Below are 21,908 nucleotides of genomic sequence, written 5' to 3'. Positions count from 1 at the left end.
AGTCGCTTCAGTCATGTCTGACTCTGTGCGACCCCATAGACAGCAGCCCATGAGGCTCCCCTGTCCCTGGGATTCTCCAGGCAAGAACACATCCTAGATAGCCCAAAAGGCCTAAAAGTTTGCCAACCCTTGGAGCTAAGAAAGAGAGCGTTAGTTGCTCAGTCGTGTCTGACTCTTTGCAGACCCCATGGTCTGCAAAGCCCACCAGGCTCCTCTGTCCATGGGATTCTCCAGGCAAGAATACTGGAGTGGGTTGCATTTCCTTCTCCAGGGGATCTTCCTGACCCAGGGGTCGAACCTAGGTCTCCTGCATTGCAAGTAGATTCTTTACTGTCTGAGCCACCAGGGAAGCCCTCAAGCTAAGAGATAAGCACTACTTGTTTCCAGGCAGGAAAGACAGAGAGCAGAACTGACCCTTTATTGGATATGGGGTTAGGACAGCCATCCCAGAGGGATCTGGAAGCAATATTGACCTCAATTCACTTTATTTCCAATAGGATAGCCCAAGGTCAAGCAGAAAGGAGGGTTTGACATTTCTCATGCACAGCCTCTAGGAAGTAACAGAATGTTAGATTTAAAAAGAACTATGGGAACCGCCTTCCATATTTCATCAAAACTAAGATACACACTTTTTTCACACTTCACATTTTTGAAATCAGACTGTCTTACCATCAAAATCTTAACAAGAGTTTAAGTGAAAGCGTGAAGGCATTTTTTTGTTTCTTATTGGAAAATACAGCTATTATACTTACAACTAATGAAGGGCAAAAGCTAGAGAGATGACTCAGTCTAAGTGTGGGACTCTAAACACACAGCCCTGGGGCCAGCACATCATAGGTACCCAAGGGAGGGATCTTAGGACTCTACTTAGGAAGTTAGAATTATCTTACCAGGGCAAATATTTTAACAGGTGTATGTTACGCTATTCCACTGTCTTCCATAGTTAGGAAGCAGTACATCTTTGTAAACTCAGCAAAGAGGCCCATCAGTCTTCATAAAAAAGGGATAAGCATGATCCAGCAATTCCACTCCTGAGTATTTAGCCAAAGAAAATAAAAATACTAACTCAAAAAGATATCTTCATCCTCCTGTATATTGCAGCATGATCCATAATAGCCAAGACACGGACTATGTCCATGGGCTTCCCTGATAGTTTAGTTGGTAAAGGATCTGCCTGCAATGCAGGAGACCCCAGTTCAATTCCTGGGTTGGGAAGATCTGCTGGAGAAGGGATAGGCTACCCATTCCAGTATTCTTAGGCTTCTCTTGTGACTCAGTTGGTAAAGGATTTGCCTGCAATGCAGGAGACCTGGGTTTGATCCCGGGGTTGGGAAGATCCCCTGGTGAAGGGAAAGGCTACCCACTCCAGTATTCTGGCCTGGAGAATTCCATGGACAGTCCATGGGGTCGCAAAGAGTCAGACAGGAATGAGTGACTTTCACTTTCACTTTGGACACAACCTAGGTGTCCATCAATGGATGAATGGATAAAGAAAATGTGATATATATGTTTGTATAGACACACTCACTCTGGAATATTATTCAGTGGTAAAAAGAAGGAAATCTTGTCATTTGCAACAACATGGATGGACCTGGAGGGCATTATGCTAAGTGAAATGTCAGAGACAGACAAACAGTGTATGATCTCATTTATATGTGGAATCTAAACACAAAACCAAACCAAAAAAAGAAGAGCTCATAAATAACAGAAAATAGATTGGCAGCTGCCCAAGGCCAGGGGTAGGGAGCAAGCAAAATGGGCAGAGGTGGTCAAAAGCTATTAACTTCTGGTTTAAAATAAATAAGCCCTGGGGATATAATGTACAGCATGGCTGCTGCTGCTGCTGCTAAGTCGCTTCAGTCGTGTCCGACTCTGTGCGACCCCATAGATGGCAGCCCACCAGGCTCCTCTGTCCCTGGGACTCTCCAGGCAAGAACACTGGAGTGGGTTGCCATTTCCTTCCCCAATGCATGAAAGTGGAAAGTGAAAGTGAAGTCGCCCAGTCATGTCCGACCCTTAGCGACCCCATGGACTGCAGCCCACCAGGCTCCTCCATCCATAGGATTCTCCAGGCAAGAGGGCTGGAGTGGGGTGCCATCGCCTTCTCCGACAGCATGGCAACTGTACTTAATAATGCTGTACTGCATGTTTGAAAGTTGCTAACAGAGTAAATTTTAAAGGTTCTCACCACAAGAAAAAAATCTGGTTCGTAATGTATAATGGTGGATGTTAACTAGGCTTATTGTGATGATCATTTTGCAATGAATACAAATATTGTGTTCCACAAAGCTGTGTTGTCCACCTGAAACTACTATGAGGTTATGTGTCAAAGACAGTGTTAGTCGCTCAGTCGTGTCTGACTCTTTGTGACCCCATGGACTGTAGTTTGCCAGGCTCCTCTATCCATGGAATTCTCCAGGCAAGAACACTGGCATGGGTTACCATGCCCTCCTCCAGGGGATCTTCCAGACCCACAGATCAAACCTGGATCTTCTGCATTGCAGGCACATTCTTTATTGTTTGAGCCACCAGGGAAGCCCCAATTACACCTCAATTTAAAAAACGAGGGGCGAGGGATAAATTGGGAGTTCAGGATTAACAGATACATACTGCTATATATAAAATAGATAAAACAGCAAGACCTACTGTATAGCACAGGGAACTATAGTCAGTATCTTGATAATAACCTTATGATGGAAAAGAATATGAAAAAGAATAACCTATAACGAAAAAGGATCTGAAAAAGAATCTATACATATATTCTTTATGTATATATATTATATATATCTATGTCTGAATCACTTTGCTGTATACCTGAAACTAACACAACATTGTAAATCAACTCTACTAAACAATAAACTATTAAATTATGAGTGAATTAATTAAATGCCTATTTCATTTAGCCCCACTGATGACATTTATGAAGGTTGGTCTAGGCCATGCTTGATTGGGTTGCATGGAAACTGCACACATGGAGACACAGAGTGATTTAAAACTCTGCCTATGGGACTTCCTGGGTGGTCCAAGGGTTAAGACTCTGCCCCTCCAATGCAGGGGTTCAATAGCTGGTTGAGGCACTAAGATTCCACGTGCCCCACAGTGTGGCCAAGGGGGAAAAAGAGAGAGAGAGAGAGAATCCATCTGGGAAGGAGACTAAAAAGAGAGAGAGTGACAGGCCTCAACAGGACACTCCAAGTCTTGGACGTAATGGAAAGGTTGGTGGCACAGGCCAGAGGCTTCAGGGAGCTCTCCCGGGTCTTCTAGAGAAGATGATGAAGAAAAAGAAGATGGACATCAGGTGTAGCAAGGGCGGGTGAAGAGGAGACTGGTGAGAGGGGTGCCGCCAAAGCGGGGGGTGAAGACAGAGAAGTCACACTGCCACGACGCCACCCGGCCTGGACTCCAGCAGAGCGTGAAGGGGAGTCACAGAGAAGGATGGACGAAGAGAAGGACAGTAACGGCTTTTCTGTGACTGCAGGTCCAGCCCCACGTCAGGAACACTTGTCACTCTCCTGGGGGCAGGTTTGCCTTCATCTCGCCCAGGGGCTGTGGTCTGTCATCGCTTCCAGCACAGGGCTCTAGGAGTTGATTTTCCTGTCTCTCTTGCCCTGAGCTTGTTTCATGGCTTGCCCTGAGCTTGTTTCATGGCCCCCCCTCCTCCAGCCTTGTTTTTCTTTCTCACCTCCTTCTAGAATATGCTGCTTTGCAGTGCTTTTCGTCCCCCGTGAGTGGCTATAAAGCCTGTCTGGTTCGAGTGGAGTATACATTTTAAAATAGAAAGAAAGCCCCCAGGATAGGGAAACAGAGACGGAAATAAGAGAGAAAGCCAGACTTGAGGCGGCAGGAGGTGAGGGAATTCCAAGGGAGTCTTGAAAGACCAAAATCATCCAAGTTGGAAAAACAGCACTTAGCAGAGAAAGAGGTGGGCTCCGCAGTCTGTGTCAGATATGTGAAAAAGGAATATGCAAAGGTGGGGAGGAAGGCACAGGATCTGCTTGGATTAGACACAAACAGGTAGGTTTGGGACTCTTAGACCTCTTAGCAGAGGAAGAGAGCCCCGTGGATGTGGACTTGTGCACAAGGATAAAGGAAGGAAGATGCAAACATGAACAGGCCAGGAGAAACGATGGCTGGATTTTTGTCCTCAGTCCACAGGTACGTACATGTCCACTTACCCTCCAACCAAGAAGGAAATGGAGAAAAGTACATGAGGATGCACTGCAAGCCAAAAATGAGACCATCATAGGGGCACAGATATTAATACATCTAGGGACACATGATAGGGCTGGAGGAATTAACAAAGGACTTTAGAGTGAAGAGGAATAAAGAACACAAAACACATATGAGATCCCTTTGTTGATTGTCTGGAACCTGCAGTAGGTAACGAAAAGTGAAATAAACCAGTAGATGGATAGGACTAAAGCAGAAAGGAAAAGAGAGGTTGGGGGAAAGGAAAGTAAAATACAGTATTTATGCCTGGATTACAATAAATAAAGCTAAAATGAGTTCCTTGATAGCCAAGGGGTTTGGCAGAGTATGTTCAAACAGCAGTCTGAGGGTAAGAAATGCAAAATGCAAGATGGATATTCAAAGAGAGAAGCCCAGGTCCTTTTATGAGATAACAGATAAAAGTGGGGGTGAGCAGGTAAAGCAAGGTGTCAGAGAAACCCCTCGAGGGAAGAGAGACATCCAAGAAGCCAAACTGACATCCCAGTGGGCAGAACGCTGAGCCAATGTGGGCTCCAGGGGAGAGGGGACTTGGAGCTGCTGAGTCTGAGGGTTGCCACCCAGTCTCGGGTCACTGAGGTCGGTGTGCCATGGCTGTATCTATGAGGAAGGTGAACAGAGAAGGGCCAGGAGGGGGACTCGCAGAGAGGGAAGGCCATTAGGCACAGAATCAGCAGCGTGGATGGAAGTGGCCTTTGCCGGGCGGGTGGAGGGAGGCAGCATGCAGGGTGAGGACGGAGCTGAGTGCAGCGAGCGCCAGGCTTGTTACCGGGCTTGCCAAAGCTCGTGCCTTCCCCGCCCTTCCCCACCATCCTTCTGCTGCAGCACTCCATAAACTTGCAAGGCTGAACAAATCACATAACTTTTCCCTGCAAGGTTGAAAGACAAATGTGTGGGGCCCAGAGTAGGGACTCCTGCAACCAAATCTAAATGCAGGGCCACTCTCTCCCGTTTCAAAGATGCCCTTCCTTGGGCCACGTGGGTTCTCAATCTCCTGCTGCACCTCCACTTTCCAAGGGAGAAGGGCCCGTGCTCCTGGTCTGCCTGGCCAGTCTTTTGAGTAGGGTCTGAATAACGGGCTGATGCAGATGAGAGAAACAGTCAGAGAAGGGTGCCTGAGGACGCGTCCAGAAAACTGAACACAAGAAGCAAAGTCTACCATGAGCTGTGTGGTATTTCATATCACAGATCAAACTTTTTCGTAACGTTTTTCTTCCTCATCTTCATGATCCCCCCACCGCTGGGCCCCCTTCCTCACTTGCTATTCCTTCTTAATCGTCCTCCCTGGCTCCTTCCTCCAGTCCCTCTGATCACACTTATGTGGGTGATCCTTGGGTGCTGTCCCTAAAGTGCTCCTCTCCTCACTCACGGACTCCCTCGGGTACCAGAAATCCACAGACACTCAAGTCCCTTCACATCTGCAGGTTGCACATCTGCGAACCAAGAGAGCAACTGTCTACCTTGGAGAGGAAGGAAATGCACCCAGGAAATGGGAAACAGAATTAAATAAGTCAAAAAGAGACTTATTTGGGAGATTTGGAAGTGCTCGTTAGGGCTCATGAAGTAAGAGCTTAAGCAGCAGTTTCTGATGCCAGTATTCATGTTTATCTCATTTTTGCTCTAGGAATAATCAAAGTTAACATTTAAAGAGCATTTACAATGAGTCAGGCAGTGTGCTAAAGGATTTACAAGCATCTAATTATAAATAACAGGACTCTGCATGACAAACCCTGGATATGCTCTTCATGACCCTGTTTGGCAGATGGTGAAATTGAAAGCATCACTATCTATATTTTAACAGATGCAGAAAGAGGCTCTGCACTCCCTGTCTGTCTTCACACGTTCCCCGCTCCCTCCCTGCCCGCCGCCCATCTCTGTGTCCTCTTTTCTTCATACAAGGAAGGACCCCATCACTGGATTTAGGGACCACACTAAATCAGTACTATCTCACCTTGAGACTCTTAACTACTTACATCTGCAAAGACTCTATTTCCAAATAAGGTCACCCTCTGACGTCCCGGGTGGACACGGACTGTGGAGACAACACTCAACACATTACAGGCTCCAAATAGCAACAAAGCAAGAGCACTGAGGATATTTAAATTATTTCCCACGTTTCTCCTTTTTCTTGTCCCTAAAAGGCTGGCCTCCCTATGGTACCTCTTCATGTACCTCTAATGACTACCTTGCCCACAGGGTAAAATCCAACGCCCTCCCCACCTGCCCTCCCAGCCCGGCTGCCACTGCCAGCTCCTGATGCTTCTCTGGAGTTGGTGGTCTCTGGATTCCAGGGGGTCTCTGTCACTGGAATCTTCTCACCCTCCCCACATCCTCCACCCTGTGTTCCCAAATGACTTCCCCTGAATCTTTATGACCCGGTTGAAATCCCTTAGGAAACTTTCTCAGACGACCCAGAGGTGAATCCTTGCTGCTCCGAATCCCTTGGGAGATACTCTTTTCTCTGTTCACAGGCCAGCTAATCAGCCCTTCAAACTCCCTTTGATGAAGTCATCACCCACCTCTTGTCTTGTTATCTTTGTGAACATAAGCCTTTTCTTCTGCACGAGTCAGGCCTCGAAGACTGGGTTAGCGTCTTTTTCTAGAACCTAGTTTTGTGCCTGGCACCCCCAGGGCTGCAGGACCTGTCACTGAACCCCTTACTTTCCCACTGCACCAACGGTTCCTGCCAAAAGTTCTTCTCTTTCATCTCGTGCATGGCTGTCTTTCCTGTCACCTTGGTCCAAAGAGATGCCTTTCTCCTCGGGGCTCCTGGAGCATTTAGCTCCAAGGTGGTCCAAGCCAATGGGCCACCTGGTTTTGGGATCCATTGTATGATCACCTGTTGTATATTCAATTTCTCACTCATTCATGAAGATGCCAGGAGTGCTGTTCAACCAATCACTATTCAGTCACTCATCCATTCACAAAGTTTTCATGACACCCTTGCTCTGCCTGGCTCAGGGCTAGGCTCCATCCTTCTATTCAGAGGGCCAGCAAACTTCCTCATCCTTCTCCTCCCAGCGACTAACACAGTTCTTCAAGGGTCACACATTCTCAATGGGACAGTGCTATTCAAATCACTTCAACTCATGCTAAAGGACCAGGTCAAATGAGGGACTAAAAATGCTATCAACTTATGCGACTTCCCTGGCAGTCCAATGGTTAAGAATGTGCCTTCCAATGCAGCAGACGAGGGTTCGATGCCTGGTCGGGGAACGAAGATCCCACATGCCTCGGGGCAACTAAACAGGAGAGTTGCAAATACTGAACCCACACGCCACAACTAGAGAGAAGCCTGTGCCCTGCAACGAAGATCCCACATGCCACAGCAAGGCCTGATGCAACCATAAATCTCTCTCTCTGTATATATATATATATATATATATATAGAAACACTGCCAACTTAGGACTTCCCTGTTGGCGCAGTAGATAAGAATCTACCTGCCAGTGCAGAGGACATGGATTCGATCCCTGATCTGGGAAGATTCCACATGCTGCAGAGCAACTAAACCCAGGGGCCACAACCACTGAACCTGTGTGCTTAGAGCCTAGGCTCCTCCACAAGAGAAGCCACCACTCTGAGAACCTTGAGAGCTGCAACAAAGAGTATCCCCTGCTGGTCACAACTAGAGAAAGCCCTTGAAAAGCAACGAAGATCCAGTGCAGCCAAAAATAAATAAGTAAATCCTATCAACTTAAACGAGGGGCTCCAAACCCTCTGAGAAGGCACTGGAGGCCACCAAGCCTGAGCTCTGTGGCCAGTGCCCAAATTTAAGGGACGAGTAGAGGATGAGCCCTTCCATGGTGGCTGGTGGCTTGGACGGTACACAATCCACCTGCAATGCGGGAGACCTGGGTTCGACCCCTGGTTTGGGGAGATCCCCTGGAGGAGGGAATGGTAACCCACTCCAGTCTTCTTGCCTGGAGAATCCCCATGAACAGAGGTGCCTGATGGGCTGCAGTCCATGGGATCGCAAAGAGTCAGACATGATTGAGTGACTAAGCAGCAGGAAGATGAGCCAGGCTTTGAGAATAGGCTCCTGGCATTCTCTACACTGGCCGTAGTGGTTGTGGTGGGTGGGGGGATGGGGGGGAGTGGGCAGTGCAGAGGCCCAGGCTCTGCCTTGAGCATTCACATTGGTGGTGACAGCCCTGTCCCACCATGGCCTCTGGTCAACCCCCTGAGAAGTCTTTCAGGGACCAGAAGGCAGCTGCAATGTGTTGTTCCAACCAGGACTTCGTGTGAACAGAGCAGGGTTATGAACCGGGGATAAACGGACAGTAGGCTTCCGAGGTAGTGCCGAGGTAAAGAATCCGCCTACCAATGCAGGAGATGCAAGAGATGCCAGTTTGATCCCTGGGCCAGGAAGATATCTTGGAGGAGGAAATGGCAACCCACTCCAGTATTCTTGCCTGGGAAATCTCATGGACAGAGCAGCCTGGCAGGCTACAGTCCAGAGGGTCACAAAGAGTCAGACACAACTTAGCGACCGAGCCACGCATGGCCAAGGCAGGGCCCTGTGTGCAGTGTATCATGATGTGCACTAAGGCAGGCTCGGAACGCAACAGCATCCCTCTTCTGATTCCACAACAAGGACCACCGGCCTCTTTTCCTGCGCTGGCCAGAAAGCAACGTCTATTGCCCTCTCCCCAGCATCAAGGGGCCTCAGGAGGAACAAATAAATGCACTGGCTCCAGGTGCTACTCTGGTGAGTATCTGAAGACGCCCTGGGCAGGGGACAGCACCAGGGGTGGGGGCTGGGTGGCAGGGGGCCACTCACCAGCGTTGCTCTGCTGCTTCGTGTTTTTGATGTAGGCGGAGAACTTGGCGAAGATGTCGATGCCTGCAGTGTTGGATTCCCGATGTTTCGCAGCCAGTCTGGGGTACCTGCAAGGCAAGACGTGCTCTCAGGTGAGTGAGAACTCGGAGGTCCTTTAAGGGAGAGCCTCTTTCAGTCACCTCGTGATGAACAACATTCTTGTCTCCAGCAGGATCTATAAGTCTTTTGAGGTTTCCCCAACAGGATCCCCAACAGATCCCCAACAGGATCTGTAGGGAGGGTGGGCACTTGTACCCCTAGTTCAATGATAGTGCCAGTGAGGGGGCTGGATTTTATCCCATGGGCAAGGCAGTCATTAGAGGTACGTGAAGAGGCCCGTAGGGAGGGTGGCCTTTTAGGGACAAGAAAGAGGAGAAGCACATGGGAAATATTTAAGCATACTCAGTGATCTTGCTTACTTGCTGTTTGGAGCCTGTAATGTGTTGAGTGTTATCTCTACAATCCGTGTCCACCTGGGACCTCAGAATGTGACGTTATTTGGAAATAGAGTCTTTGCAGATGTAATTAGTTACGAGTCTCACGGCGAGATAGTACTGATTTAGTGCGGTCGCTAAATCCAATGATTGGTGTCGTCATAAAGAAAAAGCAGACACACAAAGTTGGGGTGGGAGGAGGGGGCATGTGAGACCAAAGAAGGCAAACTTGTTTGTAGAGGAATCCATGGCTTTGACCCCATTGGTGCCATCAAAACAAGCCATTCTAATTTGCAAAAGATATTATTTCATGAACATTTTACATGAATAGCCAGTCAAGAGTGGATGGAAGCGGGGGCAGGGGCAATTGCTTGACCAGCATCATCACTAAGTACGTGGACCTTTATGATCTTCGGGTGAAGAGTGGATTGCCAGCTGTTTGGCTACTTTATGTTTAAAATGCAAAATCCTTTTTTTTTTTTTTTTTTTTTGGCTTAATGTTTTAAATAACTTGAAGCAAAATACCTTTAACAAGTATTTGTTTTTCTTTCTTTCTTTCTTTCTTTTTTTTTGTTCCTTCACTGACCCATTAGCTAGGACCACCTACTCCTGGACCATGTTGAGTGGCTGTTTAATTTCGGATACTGCCATTGGACGAGTCTTCCAAAAGTCACTGGGTCCAGCCCTCTGCCCTTGGGCAGATATGAGGCATTATCATCTAATTTTACAGGGAAGCAATTGGAGACCAGAGAAGTTAAATGACCATTTGAAGTCATTTATTATTTAGGCCATTTGGGGTCATTATTTATTATCATGGATAATAAATAGTGGAGGGGCCATGAGAGCCTGGTTTCTGGGCGCTGGAGCAGCGATCCTCTCACTTCCTCACATCTCTTCTCTGATATCAGTAAAAGCTTACTTGTACTGAGTGTCCACTCTGTGCCAGGCACTATCCTAAAGCCTTGCCAGATTCATCATTTATTCCTCACAATTCCACTGTTATTGTCATTAGCTTTCTTTCCCACAAGAGACAAAAAGGTGCAGAGAAGCTAAGCAATTTGTCTAAGCTCAGGAGACCAGGCGTCAGAGGCAAGAATCCAACCAGGCGGTTTCACTTTGGAAGCTCAGCTCTCAAGTTCCACGTCCTGTGGCCTCTCCTCCATTCTGCTGTTTACCCTCCAAGCCACCAAACACTCCCGGGAGCTGGGCTGGGCACCATGAAGGAACTGCCGTCAGCCACCAGGGGGCGCTCTGCGCATGTTCTGCACACATATCTCCCCGAATACACTGCGAATTACCAATTCATCTGCTCTGACTGCGGACACAAAGCGATAGTCCCTACAAGATGCTAGGTAACCTTCCAAGATGAGCGAAAACTGGTTTTAGAAAAGGCAGAGGAACCAGAGATCAAATTGCCAACATCCACTGGATCATAGAAAAAGCAAGAGAGTTTCAGAAAAACATCTATTTCTGCTTTATTCACTATGCCAAAGCCTTTGACTGTGTGGATCACAAGAAACTGTGGAAAATTCTGAAAGAGATGGGAATACCAGACCACCTGATCTGCCTCTTGAGAAATCTGTATGCAGGTCAGGAAGCAACAGTTAGAACTGGACATGGAACAACAGACTGGTTCCAAATAGGAAAAGGAGTACATCAAGGCTGTATATTGTCACCCTGCTTATTTAACTTTTATGCAGAGTACATCATGAGAAATGCTGGACTGGAAGAAACACAAACTGAAATCAAGATTGCCAGGAGAAATATCAATAACCTCAGCTATGCAGATGACACCACCCTTATGGCAGAAAGTGAAGAGGAACTCAAAAGCCTCTTGATGAAAGGGAAAGTGGAGAGTGAAAAAGTTGGCTTAAAGCTCAACATTCAGAAAACGAAGATCATGGCATCCGGTCCCACCACTTCATGGGAAATAGATGGGGAAACAGTGGAAACAGTGGCTGACTTTCTTTTTCTGGGCTCCAAAATCACTGCAGATGGTGACTGCAGCCATGAAATTAAAAGACGCTTACTCCTTGGAAGGAAAGTTATGACCAACCTAGATAGCATATTCAAAAGCAGAGACATTACTTTGCCAACAAAGGTTCATCTAGTCAAGGCTATGGTTTTTCCTGTGGTTATGTATGGATGTGAGAGTTGGACTGTGAAGAAGGCTGAGCACCAAAGAATTGATGCTTTTGAAGTGTGGTGTTGGAGAAGACTCTTGAGAGTCCCTTGGACTGCAAGGAGATACAACCAGTCCATTCTGAAGGAGATCAGCCCTGGGATTTCTTTGGAAGGAATGATGCTAAAGCTGAAACTCCAGTACTTTGGCCACCTCATGCGAGGAGTTGACTCATTGGAAAAGACTTTGATGCTGGGAGGGATTGGGGGCAGGAGGAGAAGGGGACGACAGAGGATGAGATGGCTGGATGGCATCCCTGACTCGATGGACGTGAGTCTGAGTGAACTCCGGGAGTTGGTGATGGACAGGGAGGCCTGGCGTGCTGCGATTCATGGGGTTGCAAAGAGTCGGACATGACTGAGCGACTGATCTGATCTGATCTGATGTGTTCCTATTTTGGCTTTCCCACATAGAATCAGACGTGCTCTTAAAACTGAATGACTTAAATTACTATCAATACATATAAAGTACTCCTTGTTTTTGCTTTATAAATAATAAAAACAGAAGGAACTAAATAATGCATTTTATATTTGGGTTTGTTGTTGCTGTTGTTGTTTTTTCTGCCGTCATTTGATCAGACTTCCACTTATCCAACCATTTCTTCATGATCAGTGTGGGCCAAACACGAGTCAGTTCAGTTCAGTTGCTCAGTCATATCCGACTCTTTGCGACCCCATGAATCGCAGCACGCCAGGCCTCCCTGTCCATCACCAACTCCCGGAGTTCACTCAGACTCACGTCCATCGAGTCAGGGATGCCATTCAGCCATCTCATCCTCTGTCGTCCCCTTCTCCTCCTGCCCTCAATCCCTCCCAGCATCAGAGTCTTTTCCAATGAGTCAACTCTTCGCATGAGGTGGCCAAACTACTGGAGTTTCAGCTTTAACATGAGTGGGCGGTACCAAACCCAGGTTGGGTGACAGAGGACCATGTGTCCAGGGAGACTATGCTAGTTCCAGCCTGTGTTCTAAACAGTATGAGTCATTGAGATGTGACTTTATAGCATAATGTCCCCCTTGAAGATTGTCCTGGTAGGAAATGTGTCTTCAAATATTAACCTCACAGATTTTGGTAACTAGACTTGGGGCAACTACTGTTCAGGATGTTAAGTGCTTTTATTTTAGCTCAATATTTACACTGTATCTTAAATATGCAGATGAGTGGGTTCCAGGGTACCTTTTGTTTCTCTAAAAGGCTAACAAATAGTGCTTTATCTATAGAAACATCTTTGAAATAAGATTGTGATGTGATCTGGTGACAGTCAAAGAGATGGGCAATTTCTCTAACTCAGAGGTGAGCCAACTATGGCCTGTGGGCCAAATCCAGCCCAACATTTGTTTATGTGGCTCCCAGAAGCTAAAAATACTTTATATACTTTTGAAAAATCAAAAGAAGGATATTATTTTGTGATGTGTGAAAATAATAAGAAGTTCCAATTTCAGCATTCACAGATAAAATACAGCCACATCCATTTATGTATATATTGTCAATGGCTGCTTTTGGCTCCCCTGGTGGCTCAGCTGGTACAGAATCCACCTGCCAATGCAGGAGACTCAGGTTCAATCCCTGGGTCAGGAAGAATTCCCTGGAGAGGGAAATGGCAGCCCACTCCAGTATTTTTTCCAGAAAGGTTGGGCAACCTCACTCATGGAAATTTCTCTCCACTCTGTTTCTAAGATCTCTTATTTCCAATGCATGCATTTTAGATACACACTTAAGCTTCATTCTGGGAAGTGAAACAGTTGGCCACTCATCAAAACAATTTTTTTTTTTATATAAATAGTGGCAAAAGAAAAGATATGATCGCAGATAGAAATGCTCTGATTGGCTAAGAGTTCCAATGGACGTCTCACTGACTCACCATAGGCCACCACGCCCCCGAACAAAAGAACAGCATGTAACTAAACCAACATGCAGTCAGGCCTGGGGGTAGGCCCTGTCCCTGCCATTGGGGATACACTGGAGAAAAAGAGAAGGCAGTCATCTCATCCTCATGGGGTGACCTCTGCTGATTCCAGGGCCTCTCCTGGCAGCCTGAGTGTTGACCTTGCATTTCCTAATGAGCTGAAAAGTGGAAGGATGTCCCTTCTCTCCCTGACTTCAAAGTCCATGCAGTAAGCCCCCTACATACAAATCTGCCAGTTGCAAACTTTCAAAGATGCAAAACTGTGTTCACACATCCAATCATGTAAGTTAGTTCACAGCCATGAAATTAAAAGACGCTTACTCCTTGGAAGGCAAGTTATGGCCAACTTAGCCAGCATATTGAAAAGCAAAAACATTACTTTGCCAACAAAGGTCCATCTAGTCAAGGCTATGGTTTTTCCAGTGGTCATGTATGGATGTGAGAGTTGGACTATAAAGAAAGCTGAGCACCAAAGAACTGATGCTTTTGAACTGTGGTGTTGGAGAATTGAGAGTCCCTTGGACTGCAAGGAGATCCAACCAGTCCATTCTAAAGGAGATCAGTCCTGGGTGTTCATTGGAAGGACTGATGTTGAAGCTGAAAATCCAATACTTTGGCCACCTGATGCAAAGCGCTGACTCATTTGAAAGGACCCTGATGCTGGGAAAGATTGAAGGCAGGAGGAGAAGGGGACAACAGAGGATGAGATGGCTGGATGGCATCACCGACTCAATGGACATGAGTTTGAGTGAACTCCGGGAGTTGGTGATGGACAGGAAGGCCTGGAATGCTGCAGTCCATGGGGTTGCAAAGAGTCGGACACGACTGAGTGACTGAACTGAAATCAGTTCACGTGTCTGGCACAAATGGTCATGTGCATGCGCCCTCTATAAGTGGCTGTGCTTTTGTGCACTTTACTCTACAGCAGTATACAGAGGAGAGTATCTGTATTTAAAGCCCAGAATGTCTGGAAGTAAGCATAAAAGCAGCAGTGGTATAGCTGGTCCTGCTAGCAAGGGCCAGCTGTTGTATCGTACTACTGCACTTTTCAAGGTCCTGTATTGTAAGAATAAAGATGTTTTACTATTTTGTATTTGGTTTTTATGCATTATTTGTGTATAAAGCATTATGTACCTTCTACAGTACAGTACTATATTGCCAATTGTATCAGTTTCATTCCTAGGCTAACTTTGTCCGACTTACAAACAAATTGGACTTGTGCACAGCACTCTCAGAAAGCCACTCACTCGTATGTAGGGAACGTACTATACTTTCAACCACTGTGCCATCCCACCCTTGGTACTGAGGCCGCTGCTCCACATCCCAGAGAACCAACAAGAACCTTCGTGATTATTACTACTGTGAAATATCCGTAGACATGTCTTAAAAGAATGAACTCCAAGTGTGTTCCACTTTGGCTCTGAGCCCTGTTAAAACTTGCGTGACAGCTGACTGACTAAATGGCAAGACATGTGACTAGCCCACTAGTTCACGCTCCTGAATTTTTATCTCTGTTTATTTCAAACAACAACTAGGTCCGGGAAAGTGCTTTGAAAAACTCATGGAATCACAGAACTTCTGCTGAAAGGCATCTTCAGAGATGAAGGAATGGGGAAGGTCTGAGAGGGGGCGAGGCTTGCCCAGGGTCATACAACAAGCTCTGGGTAGAAGGGTGGCCGGAGTCTGGCGTCCTGACTCTCCCTTAAGGATCTTGTTAACTCGGGCCATTCCACCAGGATGAATGGCAAAGGCCAGCACATCAACTATAATCCCGGTGCTTCCCTGTGGAGCATTAACTGCGTCAGTCTAACCAGGGGGATGGAAGCGAGTCTCATTTAGAAACTACTTGAGACCTCCTGGATTCCTCATTTTGACACCAAATGCTTTGTGGGGCCAAATGTAATCTTTTAAAAAGATTGTTGGAGTGTTTGTATGTGGGTTTTTTTTTTTTTTTCCTTTAAAACATAAAACTAAGGGGAAAAAGGCTCCCACAAGTTCTTGGCTCTCTGGCAGCTTTAACAAACAGTGGTGTGATGAGAAACACATGCCGACCGGCATTTGTGGAACAGAAAAGGGGGGTTTGCTGCCCCCTAGAGAACCAGAAGGCCAGCCTGCCCTCCTCCAGGGCCTCGGGACACGGGCCGCCCAGCCGACCTCCCAGTTAGAGGCAGTGGGAAGGCAGCCGAGGCGGGTGACTTGCTGCGGGCCCAAGAGCCGGTCTCTCCTTGTGAGGCTGAACGACCGGCTTGCTAACATTTCTGGGAAGTAATTAAGGCACCTGCCCCAGTCTGACCCACTCAAAGGCACCTAAGGAACACTCCGGAGGGCTCTGCAATGGTCGATGGTCTTATCCCTAGGACCCCACCTTGGTAGCCTTCTGGAGTTGTGCATTTTAACAGTTTTGAGGTTCTGCTGCCTGGGCTTGGTGGATTATAGGGTCTCTGATATGTTAGGAATGGACTTAGTAAAAAGCTCCTCCATCCACTGCAGTCCAGGGGCACCTGGACCAGATGAAGCAGAGCTCAGGACAGGTGGAGAGGGAGGGGAGGAGGCAGCATCTATTTCCTGCCCTGCTTAGCCTGATTTGGACCATGGAAAATTCCCAGTAGCTGATGATATGGTGATGAATCTGATGATGGCCCTCCTCTAGAAGAATCTGCCTGTACACACAGGCATATGATTCTCGGGGGGTCTCATGGGCCCCCTTAGTCCTGTTAGGGATGTAGACTGGAGAGCCCCCCAAAGGCACTGCTGGATGGGGGTGGAGGGAGCCTGGCTAAGATGGGCGTGAGGGTCATCCTTTCCCAGGGGAGAGAATGGACACTGAGAGGGAGGGGTCACAGGGCATGTCTGGCAGAGCCAGGAGTGGACCTCACCCTCCAGACTCAGCCCAGCCCCACACACTTCCTTCCACTGGGCTGGCTATCCATCCTCCGAACTGTTCCAATTCCCCATTCTCTACCGGCCTTGACGGAAGCAGGCACTCCTATGAGCAGGTGTTACTTCTAGAAGTGAAAATCTAACTTCATGGTGGACATTCCCTTCTGGGTCTCCCGGGAAAAGTCAAAACTCTACGTAGTTATCAAAAACAGCATTTATTTTCCGTTGTTGCATTTCAAACCAGCACCAGCCATGAGGTTAAGTCCCAAGGGATGGAAGATGGAGCCTGAGCCCTTTGGGGGTCCTTTCAGCACAGTGGCTGGCTGGTGTCTCATTCAGAGATGTGCATGGCTAAGCTGGGTGTTCCAGGTGGGGCTGACGGGCTGATTTCATCAATCCATTTCTTTTTCAAGACATTTGGAGGCAGCTTTCCATGCTCAGTATGGAAATAAACTGTCCTAACAGGGATAACCAAGAATACACTTTCAGGAAGAATGTACAAATGGTTGAGGCTTAATTAGATCACAATGGTTGAAAGTGTTAAGCCACTCAGTCATGTCCAACTCTTTGCGATATCATGGACTGTAGCCTGCCAGGCTCCTCTCTCCATGGGATTCTCCAGGCAAGAATACTGAGTAGGTTGCCATTCCCTTCTCCAGGGGATCTTCCTGACCCAGGGATTGAACCCAGGTCTCCTGCATTGCAGGCAGATTCTTTACCATCTGAGTCGCTAGTGGAGACCCTCAATGTGGATGACAAAGAAAACCCTTTTAGAAGGATGTGCGAATGGTCGAGGCTTAATGAGATCACAATGAGGAGTTAAAATTTAACAGTGATTGATAGATGTGTGACCTTGGGCATGTAACTTAACCTCTCCAAGCCTCAGCTTCTCCAGCTGTAAAATTAGGATCCTGACAGCCCTACCTTCTAGGGCTCAGCAAGTGAGGGCTATAGCAGCCCCAGTGGCCTCATGGATAAGGCACTGGCCTTCTGAGCCAGGGGTTGCTGGTTCTAGTCTCACCTGGAATAGTATGATACAGGCTTCCCTGGTGGCTCAGATGGTAAAGAATCTGACCACAGTGCAGGAGACCCAGGTCCACTCCCTGGGTCTGGTAAATCCCCTGGAGGAGGGCATGGCTACCCACTCCAGTGTTCTTGCCTGGAGAATCCCATGGACCGAGGAGCCTGGCGGGCTACAGTCCATGGGGTCACAAAGAGTGGGACACAACTGAGAGAATGTTTCAGTTTCAAGTGAGGGCTATATCTGTAAAAAGTAACATTTTAAAATCAATGCAAGATGGTCATCTTTCTTGTCAGTCCACTTATTTCACCTACTAAAAGGAAAGTCGCTCAATCATGTCCAACTCTGTGTAACCCCATGGACTGTACAGTCCATGGAGTTCTCCAGGCCAGAATTTCACCTACTAAGTATGTTCTAAAATCCTTACTGCCTCTCTGCTCCCATCTCACTGTCACTGCCTGAGCCCAGCCCTCTAGTCTGTCTTAACTGGAATGTCACCAATTGGCTCCTCCTAGGATTTCTAGGAGCTTCCATCCTCTGCTATCCCTATATTCCCCCATCCCAAAAGAACCTGAAAACAGACTCGACAACACCTTCGCTTAAAGCTTTTCAGGGACAAGCCTGCAGGATTAAGTTTCTGCACGTCTTCCTCTGTATGTATTAATAATATTATTGCTCTAGTTTTTCTTTTTTCTAAAGGTGATTGTTTGAATCTCTGATTTCAATCTAGGTACAATGCACACACATCTTGTTTCCAGCAGCTTTTAGGATTTCAGGGCTCTTCTCTCCTCTTTCCTGTTAGGAGCAACTTATCTACAGAACAAGAACCCACAGCGCTCTGGTCTCTCCCCTTCCTGACCTCGTTTCCAGAAGTCAAACTGCTTTCAGTCCATTTTTTTTTTCATATTTAATTATGGGTTCCGACCAGACGGGGTCAGATTTATGGATCTTATTCATACGTCGGTGTGGTTTTAAGTCATGGGATTACCTGTCTCCTGGCTGACTTTTCACTTCTTTCAGCTCTTGTTCTGCCATGAAGGAGCCTCTTCCCCTACTCAGGCAGAGGGGCCGGGAGAGAGGACGTGTTTAGGGGGCCTCAGCTTTTGGGGGCTAGGCTTTGTGGAGCAGGCTGGAGACGAGCAGCCCTTTGGGGGTGAGGAGGGCCGTACAAGACTCTCTCTTTGCAAAGAGGGTCCTGAGCTCTGAGCGTTTTTGGAAATCTACTCCCAGGTTCTAGAGAAGTACCCTCCCCGTCATTAGCTCCAGAAAGAAGCAGCACTTTACTTTTCAGGGGTCAAAGTCTCCTCCAGGAACTCCTCGATCTTATTGACATCTGTCTTCACATCCCCGTTGAACGTCAGGAAGGGTGGATGAGTACCAGGGGCAAGGTTGTGCAGGTCAGCTGGCTTTCTGTGGAGAGGAGAGAGCAAGGTTCAGGAGGTAGCTTACACCAGGGTGCTTCATGGACATGGAGACCTGGGATGGATCATTCATTATATGCCCATTAGCAAAAACAGACTTGGAATGGGACATAGGGCACAGAAGGGTGGAAGTTCTGGATGAATGTGGTGTGATATAGGAAATCTGGCCAGTGGAATTCAGTAATAGGAGCAAGACAAGATGGACTGTGAAAAAAGCAGAGCCTGATCACAGGTGACTATTTAAGCTAGAGCCAAGAGTCCAATACCCAGGGCAGAAGTTGGGGTTTGCTTTCAAAAGGCCCTTCACTTATTCCCTTAACAAAAATGTATTAGGCAGAATCCCGAACTTTGAATATTCACGAATTCAGGCATGCTTTTCCACTAAGAATGATCTTCTATGTTCTTCAAGGTATGCACGGGAGGAAGGAAGTGACGTGTTTGACATGGGTTCTTATTCAAGTCAGAAGGCGGGAGCGGGATGGAGCAAAGAGGGGGAAGAAGGGCCAGCAGACGGATGGAGGACCTGCGGAGGGAGTAGACTATGCAGAGCACAGAGGGAGGAGTAGACATCATGGCGGAAGCTTCCCGGGGCAGGGCTAGGACATCAGAGTCACCCCAAACCCTCTCTCTGAGAATGCACACTCCTTGTGGGAGGCAGGCGTGGGCGGAAACAGTAGAGAGAGGAACCAAGAGAGTAAACAAGGGGGAAGAGGAGTCTGCAATGAAACACATTCCTGGCGTAATCAGCCTGGGAGGGGAAGACAGGAATTTCAATTAAGGGGTCCCTCCCGCGTCCGTGCCCAAACATACACACTCTCCAGCTGCCTTCTGGGGCACTTGGAACTCCTCAGACAACTGACACTGAAAGCACTTCTAAAATCTAATTTCCTTAGTCCCTGTGTTTACTTCATATGTGTTCCTCCTTTCAGACAATGGAAGGCCATTCTTTACCTTCTCTTCCTGTGTTTTAAGGGCTTCCCTGGTGGCTCATTTGAGCTCACCTAAGGCAGTGATGGGCTTCCCAGGTGGCTCAGTGGTAAAGAATCCACCTGCCAATGTAGGAGACTCAACAGATGTTGGTTCAATCCCTGAGTTGGGAAGATCCCCTGGAGTAGGAAATGGTAACCCACTCTGGAACTCTTGCCTGGAAAATCCCATGGATAGAGGAGCCTGGAGGGCTACAGTCTAGGGGGATCACAAAGAGTCAGACATGACTGAGCCTACATACACACACACACACACACACACACACAAGGCAATGATGCTTGGGTTCCCAGCAGGGTGGGAAAAATATATACTGATTTTATATTTCAGCAATGACCTCTCTGTGGCTTAAAGATCTGGAAATTATGAGAGTGTTAGTCGCTCAGTTATGTCTGACTCTTTGTGACTTCATGGACTGTAGCCCACCAGGCTCCTCAGTCCATGGGGATTCTCCAGGCAAGAATACTGGAGTGGGTTGCCATTTCCTCCTTCAGGGGACCTTCCCGACCCAGGGATTGAACCTGGGTCTCCTGCATTGCAGGCAGATTCTTTACCATCTGAGCCACCAGGGAAGCCCTGGTGAAATTATTAAGGATGATTTTTTTTTTCTAAGACTCAGCAGAACAATGGCCTCTGGAGTCTGGCATCCTTCTGAGGTACTGCCTATGGCTGCTGGAGCCCAGCTCATGTTGCCCAGGGACACTGGTCAGGGCAGATCCCATCTCTTTGTTGACTCTCTTCAGCAGTTATGAAACTATATAGTTAGGACTTAATTACCTATTGCCAAGTCTAATTTATGGATCATTTAATATACATCAGTCCTCCTTCCCTGACTGGAGGTCAAGATGATGCTAAGAAGAGCCTACACGGGTGGTGTTCTTGCTACCAGCCAGCACAACAGTGAGTGAATGCAAGTGGTCCATGGCCTGCCTCCCCAGATCCTCACAACAGAAACAGGGTACCACTGCTATGCCCATCGTACCCGTAAGGAAGCAGGCTCCGGAAAGAGAGCCTGCTTGTTCAAGGACACTCAATTCATGGTGGAGCCAGGATAGGAAATTAGTTTTGCTGGGAATTGCTAAGCTTCACTGTATCAAGCATTTTAAAAGTTCCTTAATTCATATATATATATATATATATATATATATATGTTTTTGTTTTTATTTTTCAGTAAGAAAGTCTCCTTATCTATAAAACTAGAGTCCTGATACTTGACTGGCCTACTTGAAGGGCGTTGGCAGGATCAGATGTGATAACAGAAAGGAAAGAGCCTTATAAGGATCTGAGGAATGCTGGGGTGGCTGATCCACAGCCAAACACGAGTCCATGTTCAACAAATGATACTCCAAAGACCTCCTCTTCTCCACTAAAGGAAGCCAATCTTCCCAACTGGATGAAAGTCAGTTCTCACAGACACTGTCTGCATTGCATGTGTGTGTTCATTCATTTGACAGAGGTTAGTTGGGCCCCTGAATGAATGAATTAGCTGCTATGATGGATACAAAGAAACTTAAACATGAGCTCAACCTGCCCTTGAGGGACTCAAGGTCTCATGTGAATGACAAAACAAACTTCATAACTGATGAGTCCTGAAGAGCATGGTATCTGAACCGAGGAGATGGGGTTTTCGGTGACAGCCCCTCCAGCTCTAGATGGCACCTTAAACAAGCCATTTAAATGTGTCTAGGTTTCCTTGAATAGAAGCAAGAAAAAAAATCACATAAAGAGTGAAAAAATGGGAAAGCAAGGCTAATTGTAAAGTATTGGGACTGTAGATATCATAACCTGGTGAGATGCAAATTGATGGAGCCGGGCAGCAGGGACCATAGATGCTGGGTGAGTCTGGGGGAGGCTGAGGGATAGATGTGCCTGAAAGTGGTGGGGTGGGAGGGGGAGGCTTCCCAGGAGATGGGCTTGGTCCTGGGAATTGGGCACCATCTCTCCACGTGGTTAAAGGATTATTTTAGGGAACATATCCTAAAGGATTGTTTTAGGAAGAATATCCTTATGATAATATAAAGGATGAGGAGAGAC

General features: G+C 47.2%; 1 protein-coding gene across 2 annotated transcripts in view; it reads right to left on the bottom strand.

Annotated features, from left to right (window-relative positions):
• Window positions 1–21,908, bottom strand: part of CLIC5 (chloride intracellular channel 5) — a 168,977-nt gene that overhangs the window by 29,819 nt on the left and 117,250 nt on the right. For both annotated transcript variants that reach the window (XM_006076153.4, XM_006076155.4), the window contains exons 3-4: window positions 18,754–18,879; window positions 9,009–9,115 (exon numbers count right to left, since the gene is read on the bottom strand). In XM_006076153.4, coding sequence (XP_006076215.3) covers window positions 9,009–9,115; window positions 18,754–18,879 — 233 coding nt within the window. The remainder of the gene's footprint in view (window positions 1–9,008; window positions 9,116–18,753; window positions 18,880–21,908) is intronic.

Source organism: Bubalus bubalis, chromosome 2, assembly GCF_019923935.1.
Source record: "Bubalus bubalis isolate 160015118507 breed Murrah chromosome 2, NDDB_SH_1, whole genome shotgun sequence".
NCBI classification, from domain to species: Eukaryota; Metazoa; Chordata; class Mammalia; order Artiodactyla; family Bovidae; genus Bubalus; species Bubalus bubalis.
This window is presented reverse-complemented; position numbering and strand designations above follow the sequence as displayed.